General features: G+C 36.3%; 3 protein-coding genes across 6 annotated transcripts in view; 2 read left to right on the top strand and 1 right to left on the bottom strand.

Moving 5' to 3' along the window:
- The first annotated feature begins 2,517 nt into the window (after positions 1-2,517).
- LOC127845510 (sodium-dependent glucose transporter 1C-like) lies at positions 2,518-5,859 on the top strand. The gene is made up of 2 exons (XM_052376493.1): positions 2,518-2,797; positions 3,304-5,859. The coding sequence occupies exons 1-2, from the start codon at positions 2,602-2,604 to the stop codon at positions 4,446-4,448; spliced, it is 1,341 nt and encodes a 446-aa protein (XP_052232453.1). The 5' UTR covers positions 2,518-2,601; the 3' UTR covers positions 4,449-5,859.
- Positions 5,860-6,398: 539 nt separating this feature from the next.
- Positions 6,399-23,272, bottom strand: LOC127844552 (uncharacterized). 4 transcript variants are annotated; one of them, XM_052374904.1, is made up of 9 exons: positions 23,194-23,272; positions 17,762-17,836; positions 16,937-17,024; positions 14,807-14,906; positions 13,858-13,991; positions 12,596-12,698; positions 9,918-10,082; positions 7,280-7,350; positions 6,399-6,919 (listed from the first exon to the last, which is right to left on the bottom strand). In XM_052374904.1, the coding sequence occupies exons 2-9, from the start codon at positions 17,829-17,831 to the stop codon at positions 6,862-6,864; spliced, it is 789 nt and encodes a 262-aa protein (XP_052230864.1). In that variant the 5' UTR covers positions 17,832-17,836; positions 23,194-23,272; the 3' UTR covers positions 6,399-6,861. The 4 variants fall into 4 exon arrangements, with proteins under 4 accessions (XP_052230864.1, XP_052230866.1, XP_052230865.1 ...); XM_052374906.1 differs by having other exon boundaries at positions 23,198-23,264; XM_052374905.1 differs by having other exon boundaries at positions 23,097-23,242.
- The window catches only part of LOC127844554 (cytosolic iron-sulfur assembly component 2B-like), a 17,724-nt gene continuing 13,215 nt past the window's right edge, over positions 23,266-27,774 (top strand). The window contains exons 1-3 of the mRNA XM_052374910.1: positions 23,266-23,458; positions 23,779-23,858; positions 24,990-25,115. Of these exons, the coding sequence (XP_052230870.1) occupies positions 23,344-23,458; positions 23,779-23,858; positions 24,990-25,115 (321 nt within the window). The 5' untranslated portion in view covers positions 23,266-23,343. The remainder of the gene's footprint in view (positions 23,459-23,778; positions 23,859-24,989; positions 25,116-27,774) is intronic.

The following is a 27,774-nucleotide window of genomic DNA, read 5'->3' as shown; positions in this document are numbered from 1 at the left end:
TATTGCGTTCTCCACACATATGCATGTGTCATACGCGGATCTAGACTGCGACCGAAGCGGCGCACGCCCAATCTCTAGTTCAAACATTCCAGTTTAACTGCATAACATCTCACACACCAAAACATTCTGTTTCCATTAAAGTTGTGTTCTTACAACTAATGGATTGTAGAAATGTAACATATCCTTTTGCATTTTCCTTTAAAAAATTGTTGTACGTTTTTTTTTCTGCCAGGAAATAATACATGAGTTTTTTTGCGTACGAATCTAATTCTGATTTTTTTTTTTTAACTCTGATATTATATTATCCCAAAAATAACATTTTAACAAGAGATGTTTTGTCAGAAACACAATGCCCCATATTGCAACCGCTTTGAAATAAAATTTCAATATATCATTTGGCAGGTTTAGAAAATCTCCCTTTTAAAGCTAATTATTTCCCTTGATTTGTACTTTTTTACTTTTGACCTTGAAGGATGACCTTGACATTTCACCACTTAAGATTACAGCTTCACGAGATACACATGCATGCCACATATCGAGTTGCATCTTCAATATTGCAAAAGTTATGGCCTATGTTAAAGTTTTCGGACGGACGGACAGACAGACGGACAGACTGACGGACAGTTCAACTGCTATATGCCATCCTACCGGGGGCATAAAAATACGAATCTTATTACCTGATATCTTATTCTGTAATTTATTCCAACTCATAAACGATATTGCAGAGTAACGAAACTACTGTGTATGGCTTATTGGCATTTTTACAACGGAAACTTCGCGCGTTTTCTGTACGAACGGCATTTGTTTAACTCATAACTTAACGATATTTACACCCCATACACACAAATGCATCTATTTGCAGGGTTTTGAATATGTCATTTTTTTTAAGTTACCCTAACTATAAACTTTGGCCGCTCCTAAATATAAGTATATATCACATTCTTGGGGGGTGGGGGGCAGACATAACAGTTCTAGCTTTCCGCAGATATGTTGGCAATAACCATCACATTTATACATTTATATTAATGTGTGCCAACGATTCGCTTTTATGTAACAATGACGCATATTCATAATAAAACATCAGTATATATAGCAATCAACACGTTTATTTACGCTTTAGTTTAATAATTATGTACAATGGAATTTTGAGTGTAAAGCAAGGACGGTTCGAGCAAAGCAATGGTTAAGCTTGCAACGATAACATTGGTATGTAATGAAATGACGGGCTATATATTCCGCCATCACAGTGTACATTGCTTGTATCAGGGACCCGTCTTATCAAAGAACTTAAGACAAATTTAAGTTATTACTTAATGTTAATTACCAACAGATTAAAATTTATTACCTATATGTTTCTTCAAGAAAAGCATGTTAAATATAACAAGACTATTGTCAAGCAATATGGTCCCCTACCGGTGAAAACTCCACCAGTGTCAGATTTTTTCTATTTGTTGCCATAGCAACCAGAATTTTTGACGTAGGAACAAAATGAAATGACGTGCATACTCTCGATATTGCCATCTATCCATGGTTCAAGTTTCATGAAAAATATGAAGAACATTTAAAGGGATCTTTTCACGCTTTGGTAAATTGACAAAATTGAAAAAAGTTGTTTCAGATTCGCAAATTTGCGTTTTGGTTATGATGTTTGTGAGGAAACAGTAATACTGAACATTTACCATGCTCTAATATAGCCATTATATGCATCTTTTGACGATTTTAAAACCTAAAAATTATAAAGCGTTGCAACGCGAAACGATTGAATAATTTGGAGAGTTCTGTTTTTGTCGTTAAATTTTGTGAAACTACGAAGATTGCTTATATAACGTATAAAATACATTTAGCATGTGTTCTCGGTGGAATAGCTCAGAAGGATAAAGCGTTTTTACTTCAGGACTCCAGGGGTCACTGGTTCGAAACCTGCTCCGGGCAATGTTCTTTCCCTTTTTTAAATTTTATTCTTGAATTTTTACTGGAGCTTTTACGATCCAATGTTTACATTTATCAATATAAAGCATTTAATGAATAAGTTTAAAAAACGCCAAAATCTGTGAAAAGGCCCCTTTAAAGTTATCGAAGGATCCAGAAAAAGTGTGACATACAGACTGACGGACTGACAGACTCACAGAGCGCAAACCATAATTCCCCTCCGGTTTCACCGGTAGGGGACAAAAGCAAAGTAATAGACTGAATTGAATGTTCTTATCATAGATGTAAGTTCATGGCAAGTGTTATATAAACATTATATCGTTATTTATATTAAAGCTTCGTTCTTGGAAAATGGGACTTAATGCATGTGCGTAAAGCGTGTTCCACACAGGATAATCTGGGACGACAGTTTCTGCATTCTAGTAAACTGGATTTTCGCAAACGAGAGATTTCCTTTAAACGGAAAATGTTATAAAAGCGGAAATTGTCGTCCCTGGGTAGCCTGAGCGGACTACCCCCGGGGAACTCGCCACTGCTCCATTCTTCGACTGTGGACTTACCACTTTTGCCGTTCTGTCTACAGGGTTGGCTAACGCTGCAGGTGGGACCCGCTCTTCCGGACCTCCAGACGCTCATAAAGGCCGACCTGGAAGCCTCTTCCTGGATTTTCACATGCTGGTCCCTGGCTTCATCATCGGCTCCTTTCTGTCAGGCCTCCTCTACGACCGCTGCAGTCGTCTGTGGCTTACTCTCGCCACAACGGTCGGCGCCGGCGTCTGCACGCTTATGACTCCATATATGACGTCACTGACTGGGATGCTAGCACTACGCGTGGCATCGGGCTTGTTTTGTGGCGCTTTAGACACTGGTGAATGATCTTGAATATTATTTCCCAATATTCGGTGTAAATTAATTGATTCGTCGCTCTAGTAGTCTTAATCTATTTGCCCATGAAAAGAGATCGGCGTTGTGTTGAACATTAAAACTGCTTGTGTATGGGTGGTATCCTTTTGCTCGAAATACTAGTAAACCACAATTGATAATTAGATTAGCATGCTCCAATACGAAACATTCAAGATTTCGTACATACCGGTACCACGTAAGACCTCCTAGCAGTAAACTGGCCTACCAGTCAGCAAGTAAACTATAAGTGAGCCTCTCCGTGGAAAAGCAGGCTTAACGCATGTGTGTACAGTGTCGTACCAAATTAATGTGTGCAGCACGTGCTAATTCGGGAAAACACTTTCTGGGCTGTTACGCACATAAAATCAGGCTGGTGTAACGCACATGCATTCATCTCAGTTTTTTCCAAACCCAGGCTCAATAGTTTATAAGGCTGAAGGACTACGCAGACTGTTGTTCTTACCATTTCAGGCGCCAACACTATTGTGTCGTCTATATGGGAGAGCGACTCGGGTCCCTACATGCAGGCACTATATCTCTCCTACACGGTCGGGGGCATCGTAGCCCCATTTGTCACCCGGCCCTTTATGTCATCTGAAAACGAGAAACACACCGGTGGACACCTGAATGGGGATGAAAAAGGAATCGACGATCACACAAGAGTTGTTTCATTGACGAATTCCCAGTTAACTTCAAATAATTATTCCAACATTAGTCAGAGGCTGTATTCTCGTTTTGAATCTGAAGCTATGAATATATCACAGTTCAGTCAGGAATCGTCGATGCTTTTTGAAAGAACGTCTCAAATCCATTATGCATTTATAGTCACCGGTGTTCTAGCTTTTATGTCGTCATTTCCGTATCTTGCCATGATAGTCAGCGGACGATTCTCGTCGAAAAGTAAACCGCGGCGTTGTGAGATCACTGTCAGCGGCGATCAAGAAAGTTTGACCGATGATTCATTGACACACACCGAGTCAAGAGATGTGACCTTAAAACGACCGGACCATCGTAACAAATGTTTACTCTTAGTTTGCTTAGCCGCAATCAACATTCTCTACAACGCGGTTGAGGACAGTTTTGGAGACTTCGTGATCACATTTTGTCTCGAGTATTTGCAGTGGAGCAACACCCAATCGGTGGCACTGTTGTCGCTCTACTGGCTGGCCAGCTGTATCGGCGGCCTTACTGGCATCCTTCTAGTCAGGGTCATCGGTTCCGGTCGCCTGCTCGCCGTCATGCACGTGGGTTGGATCCTAACGTTTGGGCTAGCGAGTCTCGGCAGCGTCTTCCGCATCCACGCGCTCATCTGGTTCTCAATGCCCGCTTCCGGTTTCTTCATGGTGCAGATTATTCCCGCGGTATTCTCGTGGACCGCCGAAAACGTGTGCCCGGTCACCGGAAAGGTGTCGTCCTTGTTTCTTATCGCCACAGGCGTCGGTATCGCCGGCAATCCGTCGGTGATCGGATACCTCATGGAGCGGTTTACGTTTGTCTCCTTCGTGTATGTCCTGACGGGCGAGGCGATCCTTTGTGCTGTCTGTAACTTCCTGGCTCTCCTCATCGCCAGCAGACAGTCTAGTGGTCGGGGCCCGTACCCACCAACAAAAGCTTAAACTTAAGTGCAAGAATAAAAAATATTTTTCTAATTGAACAGAACATAACAGCAATATAAGAGATTTGCTTATATATTTATTAAAACTCTGCATTGCCTCCTAGCTTTACATCATTCCTCATGTAGAACATTTTGTTCAGGACATAATCACCCGTGGTAGCCTGTATATATTAAAACCCAGGACTTTGTTCTTGATTCCATTTAAATTCTGTGATCTCAACTCTAATAATGGGTTGATGAGTACGGGACCCGGATAGAATACCGATTGAAATACTAACCGCTTTGAATAAAGCCACCACGAGGACACTGCAAAACAGAATTAGAGTGCTTGTGATACTAGATGTCCCGCGCATAGCGATGTTAACCAAAGTTCTAGTGAGTTTGTTAAGAAAACTCTCGCATTTAGCGATCTCAATAAGAATTTGTATGATGTTATATGACACAAACCGGTAAACACTTTTTTGACTGCAGATCTGTGATTGGACGATATTATTTATCAACGTATTAGTTATCATCAGTGTTGATGTATATGCATCAAGTCTATAAAGTTTATCTTTGTTTTTAAACATTTTGTGTGTGTACACATTTGTATTAAAGCAAAATACGCATACGATTGTATATAATGCATACTGAGGTATATTCTTATTGGAGTCATATTTATTTTGTAAATTTTTACATTCAGTTTAGTGTCAATGATCTTCTCTTTATCTCATATCGTACAGCTATCGTGTGATTGTACACCTTTAATTCGCTGAACATGTATGCGAGTGATTTCACATAAATAATGATGTATGCAACCTCAAAGGGTTCACACAACTCAGCCATGTATATATGCGTCGCATTTTGTAAAAGCTGGACAAAATGCATGTGCGTAACATTTTAGACACTGCAATTTACACAGGCTAATCAAGGACAACCTTTCCACTTTTATGGAATTTATCGTTGAAAGAGTTTCTTCTTTGCGAAATCTTTGTTCCGACATCATTGTTTTCATATCCTCATATTTGCGTTTGATCCTTGATCCGTTTTAATATATCGAGTACATGTATACATAATTACATTGTTTTTTATCGAATGATATTAGTTTAAACGAAATTCGCCATCCATTCCACTAGATGTTCTGGACTCCTAGAGTGTACATGTTCCTATTTGGAATAGTGCCTTTTTATTGTACTGCTTCTTTAGAAACTGCTATACAGGCCAGTAATTCTGTCATATTTTGCAATATGTATTCTTGAAATTATGTGATAAACAATGTTCTAAAATGTTATCAAACGCAGAGCTTGTGCACCGTGCGTTCTTATTTGTGTTAGTTGAAGATCCAGTACCGCTATGTGAGCAGCTTACTCGAAGCAGTTAAAATCAGGGACCACATTCAATTAACATATTTAATGTATCTTTTCAACTATTCGTTACTTCAGTTCCGAATTTGTGTGGATACTTTTTAAAATAAGATCCAGATGTGAATACTTGACTACTCTGAATTGTTTAGTTAATTATTATGATACTATTTACGCAATTAGTAGACATACTTGTATATACCAGGGGTGGTATTCCAGAAACATCTTAAGTCATTTCTTAAATTATTTCACTTAAGTTCAAAATTACAATGTTTTGTATTTCTTTACTAAATAAGGAAACCCATGTTTTTGGTATTCCTAAAATAACATTGGCACAATGATGTTATTAAAATGTATATCTTGATGCCAATCTATTACATTATGAAATGAACCACTTAAGAAAATTTCCCAATTTAAGGATAAGAATAAAATTTAACTTAAGATTCTTCTGGAATACGACCCCAGGACTATAATGACAAGAAAAAATGACGACTTGAAGGCTAGGAATCAAATCTTACTACAGCTGTAACTTGACCCATATAAACAAACTTTTTCAATCACATGGGCAGATAGGATTCATTTGAAAGAAACATGAATAAAACATGTATGAATATGTTTCACTGTTTTATCAACAGCAAATTTTATCAATATATATTTTTTTAACAGGTAAGTAACATGTTTACAACCATACAAACCATCACAAACATATTGTTTTGTCAACAAGGATTAATAATGTGGCAACACAAGAACAAAACCCAGGTGTTTTTTAATAAAACTTCCTAAATAAATTAGAAACATTGACATGTAATATATTTTAACATTATTTATGAACTATGATCCAAAAATGTTCAACATGATAAACACTATGCAACAAGTTCTTTAAAACAAAACAATCGCAAACAAACTTCATGAACGAGGTAGCCAAGAAACCTAACAGGTGTCTTATCTCTGTTAAAATGGCAACAGAACATTACTTGAACAGGCATCTGAAAATTGCACAACTAGGCTGGACCACATTCAATGCAGTAAATCAATTCCGTCTTAGTACAGAAAACTGACATATGCAGATGGGGATCAGTCAGGTATTTTATTTGCCTTTCTTGCTTCCAACTCGGCTATCTCTTCCTTTAATCTGAAGTTGAAACAAACAAAAACATGCACAATTAAAAAGCATCAACTTGTTCTTAAAATTGGACTTTGGTCTGGGCAAAACTGGATTAAATGCTATGCGTAAAAAGTCCTCCCAGATAAGCATGTTGAGCCTGCACATGCTAATCTGGGATAACCCTCCCTGCCTACACTTTTTCTGCTAAAAAGAGATTTCCTTTAAACACAAAATACCATAAAAGCCAAAAGTTGCATCCCTTATTGGCCTATGTGGACTCCATAGGCTTATCTGGGAAAACACTTAATGCACATGAATGTCCCAGAGTTTTGAGAAATTGTATCCTTGATCATTGATAAATTGTTAATACACTGACATGACACTCACTGTTTAATTGTCTGCAGACATTGTTCCTTCACCTCATGTCTTGTGAGCTGTGCTAACTCTGTCATTGTGTACTGAAACAAATGTAGAGGGCTTTAATAATCAGTGTACTGAAACAAATGTAGAGGGCTTTAATAATCAGTGTACTGAAACAAATGTAGAGGGCTTTAATAATCAGTGTACTGAAACAAATGTAGAGGGCTTTAATAATCAGTGTACTGAAACAAATGTAGAGGGCTTTAATATTCAGTGTACTGAAACAAATGTAGAGGGCTTTAATAATCAGTGTACTGAAACAAATGTGGAGGGCTTTAATAGTCAGTGTACTGAAACAAATGTAGAGGGCTTTAATAATCAGTGTACTGAAACAAATGTAGAGGGCTTTAATAATCAGTGTACTGAAACAAATGTAGAGGGCTTTAATAATCAGTGTACTGAAACAAATGTAGAGGGCTTTAATAATCAGTGTACTGAAACAAATGTGGAGGGCTTTAATAGTCAGTGTACTGAAACAAATGTACAGGGCTTTAATAATCAGTGTACTGAAACAAATGTAGAGGGCTTTAATAATCAGTGTACTGAAACAAATGTAGAGGGCTTTAATAATCAGTGTACTGAAACAAATGTAGAGGGCTTTAATAATCAGTGTACTGAAACAAATGTAGAGGGCTTTAATAATCAGTGTACTGAAACAAATGTAGAGGGCTTTAATAATCAGTGTACTGAAACAAATGTGGAGGGCTTTAATAGTCAGTGTACTAAAACAAATGTAGAGGGCTTTAATAATCAGTGTACTGAAACAAATGTAGAGGGCTTTAATAATCAGTGTACTGAAACAAATGTGGAGGGCTTTAATTATCATTGTACTGAAACAAATGTGGAGGGCTTTAATTATCAGTGTACTGAAACAAATGTAGAGGGCTTTAATAATCAGTGTACTGAAACAAATGTAGAGGGCTTTAAAAGTCAATGTACTGAAACAAATGTAGAGGTCTCTCATAATCAGTGTACTGAAACAAATGTACAGGCCTCTAATAATCAGTGTACTGAAACAAATGTAGAGGGCTTAAATAGCCATTGTACTGAAACATGTGTAGAGGTAGTTCTGGCTACCATAACTTTAAATGTCGCTTTTTATGATTTTGGACTTGTGCAACATTAAAGTCATGGACCAACCCCATTAGGAAAGTCAACCAGAAATTCCCGAAAAGTTGACAGTTAACAAAGACCGGTCAAAAACAGCTTTTAAAAGCAAGTATTGGCCCAAATCAGCCTCTTGAATTATTTAAAATTACCAAATTCACTATGAAATCAGTCATTTAATCCACCAGACGTTAAGTTGTTAATCACAAATAATAGTTTTCAGATAAAAAAGTAATGTTTACAATTTCAGCAAAAAATGTCCAGGTTGATCCGAAAGTATCCAAATGAAAGCTCTCCACGTGACAAAGCGACAATGGCATCAAAATTGTGAAATTCAGGCTGATGAGAGTTATTTTCATCTTTTGTAAGATGCATTTGAAACATTTGAATGTTAAAATATGCCCCTATGCAGTAATTTATATTCATTCACCAATTAATGTAGAAGTGTATCAAAAAAAATGAACTGTCTTTGATTGATAGCGTGACATAAATATGTTACGACTCTGGTTGACTTTCGATATGGGATTCGCTTCAGCGTACAGGCCTGTCAATACTATATAAACTGTAGGCTGAAGTTTCTTTAGCTATTGTAGAGGTCTTTAATAGTCAGTGTAGTGAAACAAATGAAGAGGTCTTTAATAATCAGTGTACTGAAACAAATGTACAGGTCTCTAATAATCAGTGTACTAAAGCAAATGTACAGGTCTCTAATAATCAGTGTACTGAAACAAATGTAGAGGTCTTAAATAGCCATTGTACTGAAACATGTGTAGAGGGCTTTAATAGTCAGTGTAGTGAAACAAATGTAGATGTGTTAAAAGGTCAGTGTACTAAAACAAATATAGTGGTCTTTAAAAGTCATTGTACTGAAACAAATGTAGAGGTCTTTAATAGTCATTGTACTGAAACATGTTTAGAGGTCTTTAATAGTCAGCATAGTGAAACACATGACAATGTAGTTTAGCCATGAACACCGCAGCAACTATGGCAAATCCCATGAAATAATCAGGTCTGCTTCAATCCTAAAACCCATCTTAAACCCCACCATACCACTCACAACACCCATCGCCTGCATCCCACCCACCCACATTCACCCCACCCACCCACATTCACCCACACCCACCACATTCACCCCACCCACCACATTCACCCCACCCACCAATCGCATTCACTCCACCTACCAATCACATTCATCCCACCCACCCCATCGACCCCACCCACCCACATTCACCCCCGCCAACCATATTCACCCCACCCATCCACATTCACCCAATCCACCCCATTCACCCACCCACCAATCACATTCACCCAACCCACCACATTCACCCCACCCACCCACATTCACCCCACCCACCACATTCACCCCACCCACCCCTACCTTCACATTTACCCCACCCACCCACCCACATTCACCCCACCCACCCACCCACATTCACCCCACCCACCCACATTCACCCCACCCACCCACATTCACCCCACCCACCCACATTCACCCCACCTGCACGAGACTGGCCTGTCGTCTGAAGAAGCAGTTACCCTCCTCGTCTTCATGTATCGGGTGAAGGTTGGTGAAGGAGCCACACCCATCTCCTACGTTCCTGGGGTCAGAGGTCAGCCAGGGAAGCACTGAGATCTCTATCACATAGTCTGGTTGCAGGATGCCCTGTGTAGGAATGATTAAACATAACAAAAGGACTTCCACAACTTCCATTGGTAAAATTCTATAAAATGAGTCTTATTCTGAGAAAACTGAGCTTAATGCATGTGCGTTTAGTGTCGTTTCAGATTAGCCTGTGCACCCATATTGGATTTTTGCGAAGAGACTTCATTTAAACGAAAAATGTCATTGATAATTTAGGATTAAAGTGACCCAAAACACAAAACTTAAACAAATTTTCAATTTTTAGCTTTAGAAATGTAACGACATATTCAAAGTTAAAAAGGGGCATAACTTTAACAAGATGTGTTTGTGAAACACTATGCCCACCAGTAGGTATCCTTGACCATTCACCACTAAAAATGTGCAGATCCATGAGATAGACATAAATGCTAAATATCAAGTTGGTATGTTCAAACTTGCAAAAGTGTGAATGAAATGAGCAATTTTGACCCATGTATTTGACCTGTGCGACCTTGAAGGATGACTTTGACCTTGACCATTCACCACTCAAAATGTGCAGATCCATGAGATAGACATGCATGCCAAATATTAAGTAGGTATGCGCAATATGGCAAAAGTTATACAAAATGTTAAATTTGGAGCAAACCAACAGACCAACAGACAGGGCAAAAACAATATGTCCCCCAGTAAATACTGGTGGACATGAAAATATTGTTAACAGAGTTATCCAGCTAGACCTAAACAAGTGTCTTGTCCCCATAAGGAAGTAGTCCAAGTTTGAATTGATTATCTTAGATTGTATTCAAATTATTGAACTTATTAAACATTTTACCCTAAAATTCTAAGTTAAAAAGGGGCATAACTCTAGAAAATAATGCTGACAGAGTTATGCACTTGGACCTACACAATTGTCTTGCTGCCATAAAGAAGTATTCCAAGTTAATTATCTTTGATAGTGTAAAAGTTATTTGACTTTATAAAAAACTTTAACCAACGGCGACGCAGGGGCGAGTAGTATAGCTCTCATTTTTCTTCAAAAAGTCGAGCTAACAAAATAGCAAATTAGATGCAAAATCCTCTTTTTTTCCATTATCAGAAATCAATTAATGTACCTGTTGACGAAAAGAAATTATTTGAAAAACCCGAAATTTAAAGCAGCAGAATTAAAATTCTTTTTACATTTATTTATTACTATATATCTGTAACCATAGCTGTACTTTTTTTCATTTGGCTAAAATTGGTCTACACAAATCCCAGATTTTTTCAAATACTAGTATACCCGTAACTTGAATTTGTCAGAATACAGTCTCTCAAAGCCTGTGGAAGCAATGATGTTAATATGAGTTTGATTAGAGTAAATTCAAACATATGAATTGCATATGTCTTTACAATTGAGAAGCTAAAATTAACAACAAGAAAGTACAAATATTGATAACAATATTTATTTTAATGCCAGGGCTATAGATAACAAGCGTATGTGCGTTATTACGCAATTAAAATAACTAAAAACGTAATTAAATTCAAAATCAAGCGTACAAAAACGCAAATATAAAGTTAATAACGTAATTCCTGTAAAAACCCTTGCATCACGAAATGCAATTCTTACAAAAATGTACCAAATAGTTTATATGCCGTCCTATGAAGAAAAGAAGGCAGTCTTTCCAGCAGTTATCAATCTTTGGGGTAAATTACTGTAATTATTCGTACACCCATCCGATTACTACTTTTATTTTCTTAAAATATCAAAATGGCCACTCGTGGCCGTAGAAAGAGAATCCTCACACAAACAAACACTTTAGACAGGTATTTAAGCCAGAATATTGGTGAAACCGAAAGCTTTTGTGCTGCTTTGCTGAACGATCTGTTGCAAGATGTGATCATTTTTCCAGAGAATTTAGTTTGCCCATTATTATTGGAGATTTTGAACGAGGTTGTTAAACCCAAAAAATACGTTATGGGAAGTGTAAGTGAAAAAACTTTAACAGTGGCGAAACAAACACCCGTAGCTAGTGATGGATATGGAAAGTGGACTTATGAAATGTACATTATGCACAAACATGAAAAGTAAATTAAAACTAACTAATGTTGCTACAAATGTTGATTTATTTTTCACAAGCACATAATAATACAGTAATCTTAGTAGATTTTTATTATATTATTTATGTCATTCCCTAAATTACCCAATTGAGTTAAAAAAACCGGGAGTGAAAACCCAATTAAGCTCAAAAGAAGGGGGTAAAACATTTTGCTGAAACTCTAATGAATTTACAAAAACCCTATTGTTGTCAAAACAGGGGGTGAAAAACCCAATTACCCAAAAAATTATCTATAGCCCAGAAAGCACACAGTGAATCTTGTTTTCACTAACCAGACGGCTATAAAAATACACGTCATTTAATTAGATACAGATTACATTATTAAGAATTGAAATCGTTCACATAACAGAGGAGACGCATACACTCACAATTACCCGTATATTTGTGTGAACCATTACCGGGTATATACAATCTTGTGCCATTTATCAAGTAAATTCTATTACTATTAAGATCCCTTACAGCATTGTACTTAATGGCGTTGTCTTTATCGCACCAGCAGTAATCGTGTGTCCGGAATGAATGTGCCCTATCTTGCAGGTCAGTTTCAAGCACTTCAGGAACCCTAATAACAAGATGCAGGATTTCAGTAGCTTTTGAAAACCAGGAGTCAAAATGACCCAAGGTCTCAAAATAAAAATGATAAGGGTCAAAAACACGGAAGTACATGTAACTTGAAATGTTTCTAAAAGCATGTTTAAGGTTTTGTAATTGCTTATTTATCATAAAAATGAATAAAACATTTTCACAAAAGCTTTATTATTTCCATAAATGATAATTTCTGGTCATTTTTTAAGATGGATTGTGGAAAACAAATGTGTCCTAATGAAGCAAGACTAATTTGTGCAGTAGTCAAAAATGAGAAAATTGCTACAGTTGTACTTGCTTGCATCAAAATGCAGGATTCTGCTTCTATTGAAATTACTTGGTACACATATGTTAATTACAGTAAGCAATTTTGGTCCATAATTTCAAGGAGTGTTTCAAGAAAATAATAATTACAAGTATTAGACAGACCCATTCTAGTTGTAAACTTATTCAATTTAGCTTAATAGCATTAAAAGTCTTAGTTGTTTAAAGATACAATTGCATTTACTGAATAAAAACAATATATGTTCATGATGTCACTGAGATGATCTTATAGCTGGCCGAGACCTGTATACAATGTATGCTATCCACTTAAAAATATCAAAGGTTGATTTAAACCCTTAATACTAAACTTCTTTGTTTAATATGGCTGTTTTTATCAACAGAATACTAGAAAAATCTTTAAGGAATACAAGCGCTGCGTACACTACAATCTAATTTGTTAAGGGTCATATTTGAACCATTAAATTTTGGAGACCCAGCAGGCAAAAATACTAGTTAAAAACACACATAGAAATGAGTACCGAAAGTTTTATACAAAATAATAAATTCTTGCTGTTACATGTGTGCTGAAAGTGAAAAAATAAGCTTTATGCACGTGTGTAAATTGTTGTTCCAGATTAGCCTTGCAGTCCATGCAGGCTTATCAGCTACAACACTTTCTGCTTTTGTGGTATGTTTTGTTTAGAGGAATCTCTTGATTGTGAGAATCATGTTAAGGTGGAAAGTGTTTTTCCTTATTAGCCTGTGCAGAATTCATAGGCAAATCTCAAATCTGGGATGACATTTTACGCACATGCTAAAATGAGACTGAAATGTAACCCAAAGTGCCTCGTATCAGTTCTCTGCATACTCACATGTTCTCCAGTATGGCTTGTGCCTCACTGTGGCTGTCAAACACGGGAATGAACCTGACCTGGTAACGGTGGGACTTCACAGGGGGCCTGTAGCGTGCCATGAGGTCATACACACTGCCCAGAACATGGGCTTTCTGGTAATCATAGAGCCAATATAATAGAGATAATATTAATTATTACAGCAAAGATATAAACTGGCAATCATAGAGCCAATATCACAGCAAAGATATAAACTTGTTATCATAGTGCAAATATTACAGCAAAGATATAAACTGGTAATTAAAGCGCAAATGATACAGCAAATATGTAAACTGGTTATCACAGAGCAAATATAACAGCAAAGATGTAAAGCTTAAAATCTTATAAAGGGCAAAGTAAAATCGTGGAAATAAATTAAATACCAATAGAGGCATTGTAAGTATGGAGCTTGCAAGAAAATAACAACAACTAACAGTGATTGGTCTCATATTGAAGCTTAAATATGAGCCACAATCTTGAAAAATGGGGCTTAATGCATGTGCGTAAAGCGTGGTCCCCGATTGGCCTGTGCAGTCATCACAGGCTAATCATAGACAAAACTTTCCACTTTTAAGTAACTTTAAAAGAAAGTCTGTCCTGTATAACATTAAAGTTTAGGCAGAAAATGTCACTGAATAGCCTACGCAGACTTCACCTTACACACATGCATGAATTTCTGTTTTCTGTGAGGGCTGCTCATATAATTACCGCCACTTTCTCTAAAGTTTACAGAGAATCCTTAACTTATAAATTATTCAGTGATGCCTGTAGTAACTTTCAAAATAAAAATTTAATAAAAGAACAACTTAAAATGGGCCAATAAATATAAAGGTAGCCAAGATGTATGTGTTGACAAAACTAAAATAAACAAAAAAGCATCATTCTTTAATGAAATCTTGCTTATTTTTCATGTGTATCCTAAATGACAAACCTGATATACTGAAAGAGTAAGCCCCTTAACTTGGCCATTGTCGATGACCCCCAGGTATGCTGTCCCACCTTTGCCCGTGTTCAGGAACGCATTCAGAGTCCTGGAGAATATTTTAATCAAGCATACAAAGCGGCTCATGAATTTTTTTATGCATTTTAAATATTATTGCTCCGGAAAAACGTTGCTTTATGCATTTGTGTACGGTTATGAGCCCGATAAGCCTGTGCATTCCTTACAGGCTAATAAGGGACAACAGTTTACGCTTTAATGGTATGTTTCATTTAAAGGCGATCTCTTCTTTGTGAAAATCTAGTTTTAGCATAAATAGTTGTCCCTGATAAGCCTTGTCTTTGTGAAAATCTAGTTTTAGCATAAATAGTTGTCCCTGATAAGCCTGTGTGAACTGCAGAGGCTTATCTAGGGACAAAACTTTATGCAAATGCATTAAGAAAAAAAAGAAAAAAGTTTGGCTTTCTTAGCAAAGGCCATATGTACAAAAAGGAGAACATCATCTGCAGAGTATCTGAACAAATTTAATTTGCTCAAAATAAAAGATTGCCATGATAACCATGTTTCTGTAAACGATTAACACATCTATATTTTGGTACATCAGTCTAACCGATCTTACGATCACCTTGAACAAGTGATCATCTGTTTTAAGTGGTCATTCCATACTCCTTTTGACAAAGTCACTGATTATTTGACCAATAGTGAATGGTCATAAACAGTTAGCAGCCAGCATATTTTATGACAAAGCCACTTTTAAATAGTTTATTGTACTCAACACACATAATAAGTAAAAAGAAGAAAAAGAAGAAAAAACAACAAAAATTATGTATTTCACAAACACTATAAGGAATGACAAAAGTGTCAACAATCAGGGTTAACTTCCACAAGATATGGTCACAATAGCTTTAGGCATTACAAGATATAGTGACATTACCTATTGTAGCCATATGGAATCTGATTTTACAAACAATATTAACCAATTTACTGACATTAATTTAATTAATTTTGGAACATCCTTCCCATTCATAATCCTTTTGAATTGCAATACATTATTGAGTTTATACCTATAAACAGAAAAAACGTTTTCTCTCCCTAGCAAAGTCAGAACAAATGAAAAGGTAATGAAATTAACCTCCAATTTCATTTAAAGAGCAAACGTTAATATCTACGGTATTTAGGCTGAGCCAGCAGCTTTTTTAGGTTTGTAGCTGGTTATTACATAACCAGTTACCTAAAATTAATGAGGGGTTGTTTATAAATAACTGGTAACAATATGTTCAATTCTTTTAATTTGCACTATTTTTTCAATTGATAGCTCTGGCATATACTAAGCCATTCATGTAACTATTCCGGTCTAATTTTGTATCGTTTTCAATAGAGGCAACAGAGTAGGTTAAGATATTTATAATCACATATAAACATAATTCACATTTATTTTCAAATATATCAGAAGAAAAAATTAATTCTAAAAATCCTGATATAGGTCTGAATAAAGTTAAGTAGAGTAACATTCAAATAAAACACATAAGTTGTTTGTCTGTTTTCTTTTTATTCTGAAATTTTTATAGATCTAATTCCTATCAAACAATATATTTCTTTGTAAGGAATCTAAGTAAAATAATCAGAATAATTAAAGATGGTCATTTTGTTTACTTTGATCACTGTTAAATTTCAATGCTGCTGCATGTTTATTTTAAGACCAACATTTCAATCAATGAGCTTCTTTCTGGAATGATTTGAGCCTCGTTCTCGCTCTACCAGATTAGCCAGTGAAGTCAGCACGGGCAAATTGGTGTAAACACTTTTTGTCTGGATTTGATTTTAGTTTAGAAGAGACTTCTTAAAAACGAAAAATACCAAGTGGTTTTCCCAGAGCAAGGCTCATTGATAAAGTGTGTCTTGTTCTGAGAAAACTGGGCTTAATTCATGTGCTTAAAGTGTCGTCCCAGATTAGCCTGTGCAGTCCGCACAGGCTAATCAGGAAATCAAGTTAAGGCGGAAAGTGTCGTCCCAGATTAGCCTGTGCAGACTGCACAGGCTAATCTGGGACAACACTTTACGCACATGAATTAAGCCCAGTTTTCTCAAAACAAGACACAAGTAAACAACTTGCCACACAACCTGGAAACTGCTCTTCTAGAAGCCCTGTCTTGCTTTTCATTTGCCTGTGTCCAAGGTGGAAGGTTCTCCACACAGATATTGCGATGACCTATGGAAATAAACAATAAATATTTAACCCTAATTTCAAGTATTTCGTCATTATATCTTACTGGTAATGCACTTACTGGTAACAGCTTGAATAGTCAATCAAAGTTAAACTTTTTCCCAACACATGCAATATCTGACAGATGAAACATAAATAATATAGTAAGAACATCGAATTTATTACAAATATTGTCATGTTTTTTAAAAAAACAAAAAAACTTTATACATTCAGCCAGAGAAAACTAAGCTTATCTTGCTTTTACACAAATCTGATAAAATCCACAAAATAAAATCATTGCTGAATTAGTGATAATATTGATTCTGCTTGTGTTATTATCTTTTTTACGAACGAATGCTATGCTGTTATAGAAGTCTAGATTGTTCTGCTTTGAAGCAAGAAATCTGTGAAAAAGTCATATGAGGGTTTGATATGTAACAAGACTATTGTCAAGCACTATGGTACCCTTCCGGTTAAACTCCACCATTGTCAGAATTTTTTTATATATACATTTTTTAATTTGTTGCCATAGCAACCAAAATTTTTGATGTAGGATCAAAATGAAATGACGTGCATAATCTCCATATTGCCTTCTATCCATGTTTCAAGTTTCATGAAAAAATATGAAGAACTTTAAAGTTATCTCAGGATCCAGAACAGTGTGACAGACTGACTGACTGATGGACACACGGAGCGCAAACCAGAAGTCCCCTTCTGTTTCACCAGTAGGGGACAAAAAGTACCTTTGAACTCATGGGTAAAATCCTCTTCACATGGCATAAGTTGATTCCTGATGTAGTAACGCTTTGACATTATTCCTGCAAAGTATGGTATTTAAATATAATATATTAAATCTTGTATAAGACACAAATTAATGTTCTAGTTAACGCTTCCCCCCATAAGACCAGAACAGCCTGCGAGTAACTCGCAGTCTTTTCAGGTTTTATGCTGTTTGCTGCTCATCAGTAAGTAAGGGTTGGTAATAAAGCCTTACAAAATTAAATTTAGAAAACAGGTAATTTATTAAATGCAACTTTCTAAGGGAATACTAATGCTTCAAAATACATATCTAAGTGGTTAAGGATTAAGCCTTTCACAAATGTAGGGAGAACAAGATGTGTTTGTGAAACACTATGTCCCCGTATATGACATTTGACCTTGAAGGATGACCTTGACCTTTCACCACTCAAAATGTGCAGCTCCATGAGATACACATGCATGTCAAATATAAAATTGCTAGTTTCAATATTGCAGAAGTGACATTACATGAGCAATTTTGACCCATATATTTGACCTTGAAGGATGACCTTGACCTTTCACCACTCAAAATGTGCAGCTCCATGAGATACACATGCATGCCAAATATCAAGTTGCTATCATCAATATTGCAAAAGTACTCATAAAATGAGCGATTTTGGCCACATATATTTGACCTCTGACCTTGAAGGATGACCTTGACCTTTCACCACTCAAAATGTGCAGCTCCATGTGATACACATGCATGCCAAATATCAAGTTGCTATCTTGAATATTGAAATATTGCAAAAGTGTACATTAAATGAGCGATTTTGACCCATATATTTGACCTTTGACCTTGAAGGATGACCTTGACCTTTCACCACTCAAAATATGCAGCTCCATAAGATACATATGCATGCCAAATATCAAGTTGCTATCTTCAATATTGCAAAAGTTATTGCAAATGTTAAAGTTGGCGCAAACCAACCAACAGACCAACCAACAGGGCAAAAACAATATGTCCCCCACTACTATAGTGGGGGACATAAAAAGTACATGTAAATATCAATATGCTCACATGCCATTTTGACAGTATGCATCTCTTTATATAATACAGAATTTCATATATATTTTAATTTAACTGCTCTGTCATATAGCAATAATTAAATGTTTAATTTAATATTATTAAATTAAACATTTAATTATTACTATATATGACAGAGCAGTTATCATTTAATATTTGATTTTAATGTGTTTATTAATAACAAAAAAAGGAAAAGACAATTTTCAAGATGATTTGGCACAATATTTGACTTCTAGTGTTTAGTTGTTTACACATTTTTACTAGTCACATCGCCAGTCCTTTTTGAGTTGTGATTATAGAGATGGCGTGAAATCCCTTTATAGAAAGTTCGCACATGAGGCTGATTGTATGGAAAAAAGTTTTGACACTATATATTTATTTTATTTTTTTATCTGATTTGTATCATCTTAATGAAAATTAACCACGACTCAAGAGGAATATAGCATAATTATGTTTGCAGTAAAAATGTATGGCAGCCATATTTTTTCAGTGGTCCAGAACCACAGGCACTCAGCATTTGTTACTACTCCCCTCCCCCAGCTGTTAGCCCCTCCCAAAATTAGCAATTTGTTACACAAAATAGCAAGAAAAGAAAGTTGGTCAAAAAATTTGTTTCATTATATATATTATATATTTAACGTAAAAAAAAAAAAAAAATCCGACCAACTTTTTAGGTCTTATTTTGTATAACAAATGGGTAATTTTGAGAGTTTTTAGAGGGGGTAGCAGCTGGGGGAAGGGGATAGTAACTAATGCCAAGTGCCTGTGACCAGAACCAAATTTTGAAAAAAAACATTAACTTTCCAGCACTTCTTGAAGATTTTTTCGTTAAAGGCACGATACTATGAGGAGGACTGATACATGAGAGTAAGGGATACACTGTACTGTTATCAATCATTTCAGGTTGATTGTAAACAACAGTGACTGCTCACCAGAGCAATGCATTCATCTACATTGGTGCGTTGACCAATCAAACTTGACAACTACTAAACGGGTAGTGGCGCTTTAACACAAAAGTACAGTGGACTCTCTGTTAACCAGACGGTCTGGGGACCGGCCTGATCGTCCGGTTTTCAGAGAGTTTCGGTTTACTAAGAGTATTGCCGAAATATAAATTGTATGCATTGTGTACAAAATCATATAAGAATAAAACAAACCATATACATTTACCATGTGATAACTGTACTCATGTAATGTTTATGTTTTAAGCATTCTTAAAAAAATGTGTTTTTATTCAATTAAAAGCAAAAAACATTCCATACCGACTTGTTTTGATTAATCCCAAAGTGAGAGTGGTGCTTTATACATGTTGGTACATGACATTTGTCATAAAGGCGAGTGAGTCCAGTTCGAGTTCGCTATAAATAGCTCTGAATTAATAAAACCTCAAAGACAATTTTGACGAATAATGACACAAATACGATTGTTGTGGACACACAATTTATTATTCAAGACATAACACATTTCACAAAACATACACACACACAAAAGAACAGCGTCATAATTATTTTCCATTTAAGCGTTAAAAACATGGCTATAACAGGGGTCTCGCGAGTGGGTGAAGTGGGCTATTTCTTCGCCCAATTAATCTTTACTTCGCACATTAATTTCATGAAGGCGAAGTGATTTCTCCTCCTTTTAATGATTTACTTTGTGCTAGACATTGACCGATTAAAATCAATTTGATGTGGAGAATTGGACACAGGAGGATTCTCAGCCATAAGTTGCCCATTTACAGGTCATGCAAAGTTGAACATTCAAAATAACAGTCTGGAGCTATTACACTTCTTGAAATTGTTAATAGATGATTCCTTGATTAATTGCTTTCTGCTTGCTACCAATAACTATGATTCAGCAATGTTAAATGGCCCATTAAGACAGTACTAAGGAATGATCAAATGGGAAGATGTTACCTAGCACTGGCAATAGATATGGGGCTCATTTACAGGTCAGATTTGGAATCTTTGTTGTAAAATGAGATTTTAAATGAATTTTAAATTTAAAACAAATATTTGTAACAAAATATGAATTTGATTGTATGTTGAATTGCTTAAAATTAACAAGGAAGTAAAAAGATTACAAAAATTACTGGCTTGTTACTATTAAAGTTTATTTGATACACCTGTTCAGGAAAAATAAAAAATAAAAGTACAATCATAATCAACAATCAATGAGAAATAAGGAAAATGTCGGTTTTATACACTTAACATGTTTTATTGTATAAAACAAATGAAGAAGTGATTGAAAGCTGAACAGAAACCACTTATCCATTAAGTTGCTGAAAAATATACGTAAAACTAAGATTTATGACGCAAATGTACCATTTCTCCCAAAAATATTACCAATTTTCCCTATTTTGGCTTTAGGGAGAAGTGACTTCTCCCAAAATTTTGAGCCTAGCTAGACCCCTGTATAAGATCTTTTAAACTACCCGAGAAGATCACAAGTAAGTGATCGTCACAACGGCATGCATTAATTTTGTAATTAAATTGTTTATCATAAGCTTCATAAAACGATCGAGTCAATCACTTTTTGGTGTTACCGCACGTCTATTATAAACATTCACAGTTTGTTTTACATTATTTAATCAGACTTCTTTAGCGCGGTAACGACTTGACACCTTTATGGTATGTTTAATCTGATTCATCAATAATTGCGCGAGCAAAATGTGTGACACCGCACGCGCTGTTCTGACCAGGTATTGTAATTTTCATGCCTCGGGCATCTTGAGAGTTTGGATCGTCAGTTGTATTCAATGTATTGTACGTTGAAAATGACCAAATTCACGGAGATATCCGTTCGGTTTCCGGTTTTGAGAGAGTTCTGTTTATTCAACATTTTTTAACAAAGAAATAGGAGAAAATACGGGACTGGCCCGACTGTTCGGAATCAGGAGAGTTCCGGTATTCAGAGAGTCCGGTATTTGCAGAGTCTACTGTATAGAGATGGATAGAAAGATAGATTATAAAAAATACAAGAGGTGATACAAATTAAGTACAATATAATAGTATATATTCAGAGTATATAAGGTCGAAGAGATGATACAGACAAAGTATACAAAACTAAATATTTAAATTAGGAATAATAAGAATAGATACATAGTAAAAAAAAGGAAAAAGAGAGATAATCCCAGCTGGTCATACACTGGTGCTTCTGATAGGTAGGCATCACTTGGTATGTCGACAAGTTCATGTATGATCTTGTACAGAATGACTAGCTGGAGTTTTGTGCGTCTGTCCTCAAGAGACTCCCATTGAAGTAGATGCAACATATTGGTAACGCTGCTGGTATTGCGGCAACAGTTGATAATAAAACATGCTGCTCTTCTTTGGACCATTTCAATTTTCGTTACTTGTTCATTTGTGTGAGGGTTCCAAATTGATGTGCAGCATTCTAAGTGGGGTAGGACTAGTGTCTTATAGGCATCGACTTTTGTGGCTTGAAAACTGTCCCGAAGATTTCTACGTAGGAAGCAGAGAATGCTGTTAGCTTTCTTGGTGGTTCGGTCAATATGGGTGTTCCAAGACAGCGTAGAGTAAATGTCCACACCAAGGTATTTTGTTGATTTGTCTACAGTTAGGGTTGTTCCTTTCAATAGGTATGTGTGTTCTATCGGAGTGCGCTTCTGGGTGACTTTAAGTCCACTGCATTTCTGTGGGTGGAACTCCATACCCCATGTTTGTTCCCATTCAGATAGGGTTTGTAGATCACTATGCATGATGTCACAGTCTTCTTTGGCTCTGATTTGGCGATAGACAATGCAGTCATCAGCGAACAGCCTTGCACATGACTTCAGTCCGTCTGGTAGGTCGTTGAACGGCCATAGGATAGTACCCTGATGCACGCCGCTGACAACGGGAACCGGCACCCTCCACAATGACCTGCTGGGAACAGTTGGACAGGAATGATGAAATCAATCTGTGGGTGATTATTCGGATACCATAGTGGCCCAATTTTTTTAAAAGGCGCTGGTGTGGGACCCGGTCGAACGCTTTGCTGAAGTCGAGCACGACAATGTCGGTCTGGATGCCTTCGTCAAGTGAGTACGCGAGCTTGTGACTTTGCGGGTCTCACAGCTTCGACGTGCTCTGAACTTCTGAAGCCATGTTGGCAGTTGGAGAGGATGTTATGCTGGTCTAGGTGCTTTAAAGTGGTGCTGAAAATAACGTGTTACAGGAGTTTACAGAAGACACTGGTCAAAGACACGGGTGTTTACAGAAGACACTGGTCAAAGACACGGGTCGGTAGTTGCTTGCCTCATATCTTGAGCCCTTCTTGAAGATGGCTTATGCTTAATACATTATTCTAAACATAATGCTAGAGAGGAGCATACCGCTTACAACGTTTAAATACCTACATAATGATCACATATACATATTGCGGCAAAGTTAATTTGCAATTTTGACAAGACATATTTATTGCGACACAACAACAACTCTCATCAACAACAACAACAACAACAACAAAATCAAGTACACAACATAATTTTAATTAAGAAACGGGATGTCTCTTGATAACGCTAATCCTGTTGTATATGAACGGACAAGGGAACGAGAGGTTCTTCCGGAGGATGAGGACGACGATATTGAAGATCTGTTTGACGACAGGGAGGTCTTCGGTAAAGAAACAAAAACAAAAAAGAACCTTTTTGACTAAGAAAGATTGAGTTTAACCGGTTCTCTTTCTTGTTAATTTGAGATAACCAAATATTAAAAAATGATATAAAAATTCTCTTGTTTTAGTTTTAGTTTAAGTTGTTTTGATTATTTGTTATACATTTGTGATTACCAAAGGTTCAGAACAATTATAAAAATGTTGTTGTTTTGGTTGTGAGTTTAACTTGTTTAATTATTTGCTAATGTATACGAACCAAATGTTCAGAAATATAAAACAAAATGTGTGTAACACAGATGTAAGGTTTTCTTTTCCAAATTTTAGATCTCATTCGTGAAATCAATGATCCAGAACATCCGTTGACGTTGGAGGAACTGAATGTTGTTGATTCAGAGAATGTTCATGTATGTACTGCGTAGTCTAATTTTTAGCTCCGCTGTTTTCAGAGAAAACCCGAGGTATTGTCATAGCCATCTCGTCCACCGTCTGTATATTGCTAAAACCTTAACATTGGCTCTAAAATCAAAGTGCTTCCACCTACAACTTTGAAACTTCAAATGTAGCAGTACCTTGATGAGTTCTACACGCCACACCCATTTTTGGGTCACTAGGTCAAAGGTCAAGGTCACTGTGTCAACGTCACCCACAGCTGCCCGTTGGCATCCGCTATGCGGTCCTCTTGTTTAATAAGAGCAGTAACACATTTCTAAAGGACCTCATTTGCCATAGACTAGTCAATGTTACACTTGACTTTTTTTTATTTAGTTTTATTTGTTTGGGTCAAATTTTTCTTTAACTTTTTATATTATTACCCTTTGTCAATGTCTAATCTTAAAAGTTCATTTTAACGAAAACAGAATCTAGTCTGCTGGAAGAGAAAATATAGCTGGCTATTTAATAAGAATACAACAGCATCATCCACATATATGTGTTTGGTCTCAGCCAGTGGTTTCTAATATTTACCTCACATATTGTTTGTGTCTATATAATGATACATTCTGAACAAGTTAACTTGAATGAAATGATGATATGTTAAGTTAATGTCCATGTTGTAAGGAAATATCTGGGGTTAATGTAAAACACGATTTAAAAAATTAGATTATTTATTGATATTATTTCTGTATGTATTGTTTATAATGTTTCGCAGGCTCGCTTACTCATCATTTTAGTACTTGTTATTGTTATTTATATAGTTAATTTATGTGGTTATCATATTGCATGTACTCAAAAGTGTGCACATAGGCTATTGACTTTATTAAAATGTTGTAAATAATTTTTTTATTAGATTTGAAGAAAGGGCATTGCCTTCCATTTTGGGTAAACCATTATCAACAAAACTGAGAAAGGGGAAAACATTCCTAAAGTAAGCTTGACATTTGGAAAAATTGCATAATTTTAAAGAAATTCTCAATGGGAAGCTGCCTTTCTCTTTAGGGAATGGGTCTGTATAAGGCCCTTGCAAAAGAAGGAACAAAAACCCAGATCTTTAATATTGAATCATTATGTAAGCCAGAACTATTGATTTCTCATTTTAGGTGAATGACACAGAGGGTACAGTAGAGGTTCTGTTTACTCCCACAATTCCCCACTGCAGCATGGCCACCCTCATTGGTCTCTCCATACGTGTCAAGCTTCTCAGAGCTCTACCTCCAAGATTTAAAGTTTGTTTTATCTTTTTTTTTTTTACATTCCAGCCATGCTCTTGATAAACAGGGCATGTGCATAGAGTGTTGCCCAGAAATATCATGTGCAGTGTGCAAAGTCTATAAACCAGACACTTTCCTCCTTTACTGGAATTAAATAATAAAAATTTCATTTAAATGGAAAATTATATAAAAGCAGAAGCTTGTCATCCCTGAGACAACACTTTGCATACATGGATAAAAGCTCATTTGTTGTGACTTGTCCGTTATTCCTTTCTTTTTTGTGTTTTTTTCCAACGAAATTAACAAACATGGATGGATTCTTGTTAATTTTTTTTCAAGATGTCTATTTTAGAACTATTTAGCAAACAGCAAATTTAAAATATTTTTTTCTAATAATCAATAAATAGATTCAGGTATGATGTTTTTTAAACTTCTATTTTATGTGTTCAATAAAAATATGGTAATGATGATATGGTCATCTTGTATCATGAAATAATACTTTTTTAAAGTAAATTACATATGAGCCGTTCCACAACAAAACCTGCATTAGTGACATCAGTGATGACGTTGGGAAAATCCAATTTATTATGACATCGTCATTTATGCGAGTTTACGCAGTGCATGTGTACACGCAGAGTTTAAATTATATTTGTGATTTACGGAGTGGTTTTTAGTGTTTTTTCTGTTCTGTTGGATATCAATGGAGTTGGAAATACAGGTAAATTTATGAACTTATTAAATTATTTAATTTTAAAGATTTGTTTATATAAACACAGATATTGATGCAAAATTGGGTGTGACATAGTGACGATCATAACGATGGCGCCCATTTGTATGCAAAACATGGGTTCAAATCTGATCGCAATTTATGTGATGAATTTTTTACTTTTACAAAACAAGGTCTCAAAAATAATAAACAGCATTGACATGTTTAATATGCAATAATTTAACCACCATGCAATCGTTATTGAACTTATTTTGATGAAGTTAGCAAAGTAATCTTCGTCTCACGTTGAACTGCTTGAAACAATTGCACAGTTGACCGTTGTATATTGACATTGCCTTTTTGATATGTTTGCGGAATTTAAATGTTTTCTTAAAAATTAATCAAAAATTACATATTTTCTTTTATTGTAAAATCAACGACAGAGGTTCTAAATGTTATTTGTAGTAAAATGATTCTACTTCATTTCTTTATCTTATCGTGTGAGGCGCAAAAATGTCAGCATCAATAGCTCAGGTGGTAAGCCAGATTCTCACCAAGCTGAAGTGTTCAAATTCAGTCTGTTTGTAATTTTTTAGATACTTATTTTAGGTCAAATATTAAATGAAAGCAGTATTTTAATGAAATGTAAATTGAAACGATTTAATTTTATGTTTTATGCACAGTATAGAATCGATATGTTGAATTGTTTTCGGGAGCTCGAAAGTCTATTTTCTGAGCATTTTGGCAGAACACCATTTCGTACGCCTGCACACTCTCAAGAACTGTCATCGGATGATGACAATGACCAGTTAGAAGGTGCATGTAGCGTCGTAATGGAAAACCTTATTGGGTCCTTCGTTTCTGGGTAGCTTGGGGAATTAGCAATGACTCCACTTGCAATGATGGAAGTGATGACGGTGATGCTTTTTCACAGGATGATAGCATCCGACGTTTCAATGAATCTGGCTGTGGGTGTGCTAAGAAATGCCACGAGAAATCGGATGCATCCCAAATCAGAACACACATTCTTGAAACGCGGGAAATGACGAGGGAAGAAAAGGAAATGTACATTAAAGGCTGCTTGTCCGAAGGTCCAAAAATGACTCTACAAAGCGTGGGAAAAAAAGAGAATTCGCTTCAGGAAAAATACACATTCCGCGGTCAGGAAATATATGCATACACGTTCAGAATGTTGTTTGACATTGGACGGTGTGCATTAAAATCAATAAGGCAGTCATTAAACAAGACCGGTCCGGGGCCATGCCGGCACGGAAATACTGGAAGGAAACCAAAACATGCTCTGGTCTTCACAGATGTCGAGCGTGTGGTCCAATTCATCTGCAACTATGCAGAAGAATTCGGAATTCCACAACCTGCAGCTGCGCGTGGGAGAGACGATACGGCACCGATATACCTACACAGCGGTACAACGAAAATAAACATTCATTAGCTGTATAGAGCAAGCTGTCAAGAGGCTGGTGTGCGTTTCGTTGAAAAAAGCTCCTTTCAGTCAATATGATGTGCCTGCATCCCACATATAAAGGTTGCATCCCTTAGAGACGATGTGTGCACGACCTGTGAGAAGTTGCGAAAGGAAAATATCGATTCAGTAACGGAAGAGGACAAACTAGCTTCCACTGAAGAAATGCATAGTTATATTGTTTTGGCACAAAAAGAAAGAGACCTTTACAACAGTCTCATTAAAAAAGCAAAAGAAACGTCACATCTATGCCCAGCTGAACGATCAAACCACTTCACATTTGATTTCCCGCAAAGTGTAGGTATACCGCACCATGCACGACAGATGAGGCCATTAAATTTCGCATCGCTAAGAAAAGTCCACTTTTTTGGAATGAGAATTGATGGACAATCACGTCAATTGAATTTTCTTATCGACGAAAATGAGAGCATCGGTGCAGATGGAACTAATGCCCAGGGACCAAACACTGTCATCTCGATGATAGACTA

This window comes from Dreissena polymorpha, chromosome 9, assembly GCF_020536995.1.
Source record: "Dreissena polymorpha isolate Duluth1 chromosome 9, UMN_Dpol_1.0, whole genome shotgun sequence".
Lineage (NCBI taxonomy): Eukaryota > Metazoa > Mollusca > Bivalvia > Myida > Dreissenidae > Dreissena > Dreissena polymorpha.
Note: the sequence above shows the minus strand (reverse complement) of the source record. Positions and strands in the feature narration are given on the sequence as shown.

Coding starts and splice junctions, on each gene's coding strand:
- LOC127845510 (XM_052376493.1), top strand. CDS start 2,602: ATGCTGGTCCCTGGCTTCATCATCGGCTCCTTTCTGTCAGGCCTCCTC. Junction 2,798..3,303: donor TTGTGGCGCTTTAGACACTG/GTGAATGATCTT, acceptor TTACCATTTCAG/GCGCCAACACTATTGTGTCG.
- LOC127844552 (XM_052374904.1), bottom strand. CDS start 17,831: ATGTCAAAGCGTTACTACATCAGGAATCAACTTATGCCATGTGAAGAG. Junction 17,025..17,761: donor TTTTACCCATGAGTTCAAAG/GTACTTTTTGTC, acceptor TTATTTCCATAG/GTCATCGCAATATCTGTGTG. Junction 6,920..7,279: donor TGTCTGCAGACAATTAAACA/GTGAGTGTCATG, acceptor TTTCAACTTCAG/ATTAAAGGAAGAGATAGCCG.